This window comes from Trichechus manatus, unplaced genomic scaffold (genome assembly GCF_000243295.1).
Source record: "Trichechus manatus latirostris isolate Lorelei unplaced genomic scaffold, TriManLat1.0 scaffold00182, whole genome shotgun sequence".
Taxonomy (NCBI): Eukaryota; Metazoa; Chordata; class Mammalia; order Sirenia; family Trichechidae; genus Trichechus; species Trichechus manatus.
In genome coordinates this window covers 1,131,299-1,138,437 of record NW_004444118.1, presented here as the reverse complement: position 1 = coordinate 1,138,437, position 7,139 = coordinate 1,131,299, and the positions used below count along the sequence as shown (strand labels likewise).

General features: G+C 39.8%; 1 protein-coding gene across 1 annotated transcript in view; it reads left to right on the top strand.

The window, feature by feature from the left end:
- VWF (von Willebrand factor) overlaps positions 1 to 7,139 on the top strand; it is a 197,875-nt gene that overhangs the window by 187,749 nt on the left and 2,987 nt on the right. Inside the window, exons 47-48 of the mRNA XM_023741484.1 lie at positions 5,588 to 5,686; positions 6,563 to 6,691. Coding sequence (XP_023597252.1) covers positions 5,588 to 5,686; positions 6,563 to 6,691 — 228 coding nt within the window. The remainder of the gene's footprint in view (positions 1 to 5,587; positions 5,687 to 6,562; positions 6,692 to 7,139) is intronic.

Sequence of the window (7,139 nt, the reverse complement as noted above, 5' to 3'; positions counted from 1 at the left end):
AACAAGACCAAAAGCTGGTTCTTTGAAAAGATCAACAAAATCGATAAACCGTTGGCCAGACTGACAAATGAAAAATAGGAGAGGAAGCAAATAACACAAATAAGAAATGAGATGGGTGATATCATAACACACCCAACTGAAATGAAAGGAATCTTAACAGAATACTATGAAAAATTGTACTCTAACAAATTTGAAAACCTAGAGGAAATGGACAAATTTCTAGAAACACACTACCTACCTAAACTAATACAAACAAAGGTAGAACAACTAAATAAACCTATAACAAAAGAAGAGATCGAAAAGGTAATTAAAAAACTCCCAACAAAAAAAAGCCCTGGCCTGGATGGTTTCACTGGAGAATTCTACCAAACTTTCAGAGAAGAGTTAACACTACTGCTGCTAAAGGTATTTCACAGCATAGAAAAGGATGGAATACTGCCAAACTCATTCTATGAAGCCAGCATAACCCTGATACCAAAACCAGGTAGACACCACAAAAAAAGAAAATTACAGACCAATATCCCCCATGAACACAGACGTAAAAATCCTTAACGAATCTAGCAATAGAATTCAACAACATATCAAAAAAATAATTCACCATGACCAAGTGGGATTCATGCCAGGTATGCAGGGATGGTTCGACATTAGAAAAACAATCAATGGAATCCATTGCATAAATAAAACAAGAGACAAAAACCACATGATCTTATCAATTGATGCAGAAAAGGCATTTGACAAAGTCCAACACCCATTCATGATAAAAACTCTCAGTGAAATAGGAGTACAAGGGAAATTCCTCAACACAATAAAGGGCATTTATACAAAGTCAAGGGCCAACATCATCCTAAATGGAGAGAGTCTGAAAGCATTCCCCTTGAGAACAGGAAACAGACAAGGATGCCCTTTATCACCACTTTTACTCAACATTGTGCTGGAGGTCCTAGCCAGAGCAATTAGGCAAGAAAAAGAAATAGAAGGCATCCAGATTGGTAAGGGTGAAGTAAAAGCATCCCTATTTGCAGATGAGATGATCTTATACACAGAAAACCCCAAAGAATCCACAAGATAACTACTAGAACTAATAAATTTCCGCAAAGTTTCAGGATACAAGATAAACATACAAAAATCAGTTGGATTCCTTTACACCAACAAAGAGAACTTAGGAAATCACCAAATCAATACCATTCACAATAGCCCCCAAGTAGATAAAATACTTGGGAATAAATCTAACCAGAGATGTAAAAGACCTATACAAGGAAAACTACAAGACGTTACTGCAAGAAACGAAAAGAGACCTATATAAGTGGAAAAACATATCTTGCTCATGGATAGGAAGACTCAACATTGTGAAAATGTCAATTCTACCCAAAGCAATCTACAGATGTAGTGCAATCCTGATCCAAATTTCAATGGCATTTTTTAATGAAATGGAGAAACAAATCACCAACTTCATATGGAAAGGAACGAGGACCCAGATAAGTAAAACATTACTAAAGAAGAACAAAGTGGGAGGCCTTACAGTACCTGATTTTAGAACCTGTTATACCACCACAGTAGTCAAAACAGCCTGGTACTGGTGCAACAACAGATTCATAGATGAATGGAACAGAATTGAGAATCCAGACATAAATTCATCCACCTATGAGCAGCTGATATTTGACAAAGGCCCAAAGTCTGTTAATAGGGAAAAGACAGTCTGTTTAACAAATGGTGCTGGCATACTGGATATCCATCTGCAAAAAACTGAAACGAGACCTATACCTCACACCATGCACAAAAACTTTCTGAAAATGGATCAAAGACCTAAATATAAAGTCTAAAACAATAAAGATCATTGAAGAAAAAATAGCGACAATGCTAGGAGCCCTAACGCATGGCATGAACAGAATACAAACCATAAGTAACAGTGCACAAACACCAGAAGAGAAAATAGGTAACTGGGAGCTCCTAAAAATCAAATACTTATGCTCATCAAAAGACTTCACCAACTATGGAACCATAAAGAACAATGATGAAGCTGTGAAACATTAACATGGAGGAGTCTGGAGGGCATTATGCTGAGTGAATTTAGTCAGTCACAGAAGGACAAATATTGTATAAGACCACTATTATAAGAACTCAAGAAAAGGATTAAACACAGAAGAAAACATTCTTTGATGGTTACGAGGGTGGGGAGGGAGGGTGAGGGTTATTCACTAACTAGATAGTAGACAAAAATTATCTTAGGTGAAGGGAAGGACAGCACACGCTATGGGGGAACTCAGCACAACTGGACTAAACCAAAAGCTAAGAAATTTCCTGAATACAACCAGACACTTTGAGGGACAGAGTAGCAGGGGTGGAGGTCCTGGACCATGCTTTCAGGGGACTCTAGGTCAATTGGCATAACAAAATTTATTAATAAAATGTTCTGCATCCTACTTTGGTGAGTGGCGTCTGGGGTCTCAAAAGCTTGCAAGCAGCTATCTAAGATGCATCAATTGGTCCCAACCACCTGGAGTAAAGGAGAATGAAGAACAACAAAGACACAAGGACAGTATTGGCCCAAGAGACAGAAAGGGCCACATAAACCAGAGACTTCATTAGCTTGAGACCAGAAGAACTAGATGGTGCCTGGCTACCACCAATGACCACCCTGACAGGGAACACAACAGAGAGAAAAGTGGCGTGCAGAACTCAAATTCTAGTAAAAAGACCAGACTTAATGGTCTGAATGGGACTGGAGGGACCCTGGAAGACATGGCTTTTGGATGCTCTGTTAGCCCAAAACCAAAACCATTCCGGAAGCCAACTCTTCAGACAAAGATTTGACTGTATCGTAAGACATAAAATGATACTCGTGAAGAGAGTGCTTCTTAGCTGAAGTAGATACATGAGACTAAATGGGCATCTTCTGTCTGGAGGTGAGATGAGAGGCAAAAAGGGACAGGAGCTGGTTGAATGGACACAGGAAGTCCTGGGTGGAAAGGAACAGTGTGCTGTCACATAATAGGGAGAGCAGCTAGGGTCACATAACAATGTGTGTATAAGTTCTTGTAAGAGAAACTAACTTGAACTGTAAACTTTCACTTAAAGCACAATAAAAAAAAAATCAACTGACATATTACATTGGGCAAATCTTCTGCAAAAGACCTCAAGACCTCTTTAAAGTGTTAAAAATCAGAAGACTGAAGAAGAATTGATGCCTTTGAACTATGGTGTTCAAAAAATATTGAATATACCATGGACTTCCAGAAGAATGAACAAATCTGTCTTGAAAGAAGTACAACCAGAATGCTCTTTAGAAGCAAGGATGGCGAGACTTCGTCTCATGTAGTTTGGTCATTTTATCAGGAGGGACCAGTCCTTCGAGAGGGACATCATGCTTGGTAAAGTAGAGCGTCAGTGAAAGAGAGAAACACCCTCAATGAGATGGATTCACACAGTAGCTGCAGCAGTGGGCTCAAACATAGCAACGATTGTGAGGATGACGTAGGACCGGGCAGTGTTTCTTTGTGTTATGCATAAGATTGTTATGAGTTGGAACTGACTCTACAGCAGCTAACGACAAGTTTTCTTTATACTTTTCCCACTTGGGATTCATGGAGCTTCCTGGGTCTGTGGGTTAATTTTTTTTTTTTTATCAAATTAGGAAAAATTTCTGCTATTACTTCAGTTTTTTTCTGCCCTGTTTTTTTCTCTTCCCTCTTTCTGGGGTTCAAATTACATGTATTTTGGACCACTTGATACTGTTCCTCTGGTCATTGGGGCTCTGTATATATATATTTTTTCTGATCTTTTCTCTCTCTGTACTTTAGGTAATTTCTATTGATCAGTCTTAAAGATTATTGATGCTTTCTTTTCTTGTATCCTATCTGCAGTTGGCTATGAGTCAGAATCAACTCGATGGCAACAGGTTTGGTTTTTTTTTGGTTATCTGCAGTTAGTCTCATCTAGACAATCTTTTATTTTTTAAATCGTGTTTTCCAGTTCTAGGATTTCCTTTTCTTTTTTTTGAAAATCTTCAGATCTCTTTTGAAAATCCTCATCTCTTTTCCTTTTCCCATTACGTCCATCTTTTCCTGTAGACTCCTTTACATATTTACCATAGTTATTTTAAACTCTCTCCCTGCTAATTCCAATACCTTGATCATTCGTGTGTCTGTTTCTGATGAGTGGTGATTTTTTTTGAGTGTTGACCAAATTTTTCCATTTCTTTGCATGTCTACAATTTTTTATTATGTATTAAAAAAAAAAAATACCTGAGGTTTTTACCTAGTCCCTCTAACTTGGTGCGATTGGTACTCTAAACTCTGTCTCCCCTGTGGTGTGCAGCAGCTGAAATTTCTGCTCTTCTTTTCAGCCTTCTAGATGTTGTTTTGTTCCTGGGCTCTTTTGCAACTTGTCTGTGAATATATAGTTCAAAGATCAACCAAAGATTTGAGAGGCTTCCCTCTGTCTGGGATTTTCTCTTTAATTCCCGCTCCTCTTAAAAACAAAACAAAACACCAAACCCATTGCTGTCAAGTCGATTCTGACTCATAGTGACCCTATAGAACAGAGTAGAACTGCCCCACAGGGTTTCCAAAGAGCAGCTGGTGGATTCAAACTGCTGACCTTTTGGTCAGTAGTCAAATGCTTAAACCACTGTACCACCAAGGCAGCTCTTCTAGCAGTCCTAAACTCTGTCCTCTGTGACTGCAACTTTCTGCTTGAGTTCCAGCTGCCCAGTGTCATACAGACTGCCCTTGTGGAAAAAGCTATTTAAATGCAAATCTTGTTCATTGTGGTTCTCTCTTTCAAGGATTTAATACCCTACAGCTTATCCCTAGTTTTGGTCATCCTCCCATGCCTTTAAACAACTGTTTTAAATATTTTGTCAAGTGTTTATAATTGTCATTCCAATATAAGCTATTTTGCTAACAACAGAACTGGGATTCCATTGAAGATTTTTAACCAGGTAAGTGACCTGACTAGACTTATATTTTAAGAAGGTCATTCTAGCAGCTGTGGGGAGACCCATAGTAGGGGGGCAAGAATGTAGGTAGGAAGACAAATCAAGACTATTCTTAGCGTCCAGCTAGGTGATGGCAGAGGACACTAGTCAGGACAAGCAGTGAGTTTGAGATCTATGTTTGGCAAGATTTGGTGATGAGTCAAGGGGATGAGCAAAAGAAAGGAGTCAAGGATGACTCCCAGATTTCTGGTTTGAGCAACTGGGTGATGACACAATTTACTCAGGTAAGAGAGACCAGAGAAGGATGAGATTTGGGGCAAACATCAAGTTTCATTTTGGATATGTTAAGTTTTAAAATGACAAAAAGATAAACAATTTTTATGCAAACAATTGAATTTATAAGTATGGAGCTCAGGGGAGAGCTCTAATAGGTGTGGCTGCTAGAACTTAAGTGAGATGTACCTATGTGCAGGGAAGTAATGCTACCTAGGAATTGAGAGCTAACAAAAGTTAGTTAGAATTGGATGTTGACTTTCTGAACTCTAGGTGAAACTGCTGCATAGGAGAGATGAGAAGCCAGCAAAGTAAGCCTGCTTATAATTGGGATGTTCTGGGGAGGTCAACTATGACTGCTTTTCCTCCTGAATACAGGGTTACAAGGAAGAGAAGATCCAAGGCGAATGCTGCGGGAGATGTCTGGCTATGGCTTGCACCATTCAGCTAAGAGGAGGACAAATCATCACTCTGCAGGTGGGAACAAGCTGAACTCAATAGTTCCTCCTCATCTCACCAGTCTGCTTTCTCATTTTGGGATTTTGTTTTCAAGGAATGGGGACTAAGCTTGGCTTAATACTGGCTTCTTTTTCTACTTTTTTTTCTCTGATCTTATAAAGAAAAGATTAATGTCTTACAGAAGGCCCAGAGTTTTTTCTTTGATGTAGCTGTTTTGTTGTTCTTTTTGACAAGTGTGTAGTTGGTGTATGGCCTCATAATTTGGAGTTGGTTTAAGAATTTCTCCAGCCTTGAGAGTCTATGGGTCTATGAGATTGGACAGGAAATCAGGGTGAAACAAAGTCTAATCTATGAAAGGGAGAATTAGCTGGTGGGGCTGGGAGGTGGTGCCCCAGGCTCATCTGTAGTTCAGTTATCAATTAGCCATCTTACTTTCGCTATATCTCAATCCGAACAATCTGGGGATTCTCTACACTTACGCAGCCCTGCTCATAGTAAGGAGTCCCTAGATGGTACAGGTGGTTAACGTGCTCGGCTGCTAACTGAAAGGTTGGAGGTTTGAATCCACTTAGAGGCACCAGAAGAAAAGCCTGGTGATCTACTTCTAAAAAATCAGCCACTATGGAACACCGTTCTACTCTGACACACATGAGGTTCCATGAGTTGGAGTCAACTCCACAGCTACTGGTTAGTTTTGGCTCATAGTAAATAGGTTATAAAACTGGGTCTCCACCTCCTTTATGTATTCTAGGCTTGGGAACTTTATGTATGCTGTCTCATTCCTGTTCTATAATACCCCAGAGGACCAGGAGTCAAGGCCATGGTTTGAAGTAGCTTTGTGACCCAAACACGGTCTTCAGATTTCCTCTGCCCACTTCCCTTCTTTCCTTTCAGCGTGATGAGACAATCCAGGATGGCTGTGATAGTCACTTCTGCAAGGTCAATGAGAGAGGAGAGTACATCTGGGAGAAGAGGGTCACTGGCTGCCTACCCTTTGATGAGCACAAATGTTTGGCTGAGGGAGTAAGTAGTCAAGTTCAGGCTCTGCTTTCTTTTTGAGTGTCTCTGTCTTTGACTCTATGAACAGAGTCCTTCTCTTCTCCTGAACATCAAGCAGCCTATCTCTACTGTGATTTCCCAGTGTCCAAGGGAGATCAGTGACTCAGTTTGAGAATTGATGGAATTGCAAAATCAAAGTCTGGTGGAGACACAAGACTCTCTGCAGTATATGTAGGATCTTTAAAAGGTCTTTTTCTTGGGAGAGACAGAATCTGTGATCCTTGAGTAGAAAGATGAGAGATCACACTGATTTTCATATTCCATTGGGAATGATGATCCTGATAACTCAATTGGGAGAGAATTCAGAATAATCAAAATTATTTCAGCGTGGCCATGTAAGGTTGTCAATCTGCTTACATTTGTGATGGGAAAGCACAGTTTGTATCTGTCAAATTAAGCTCAGGGCAGTGAG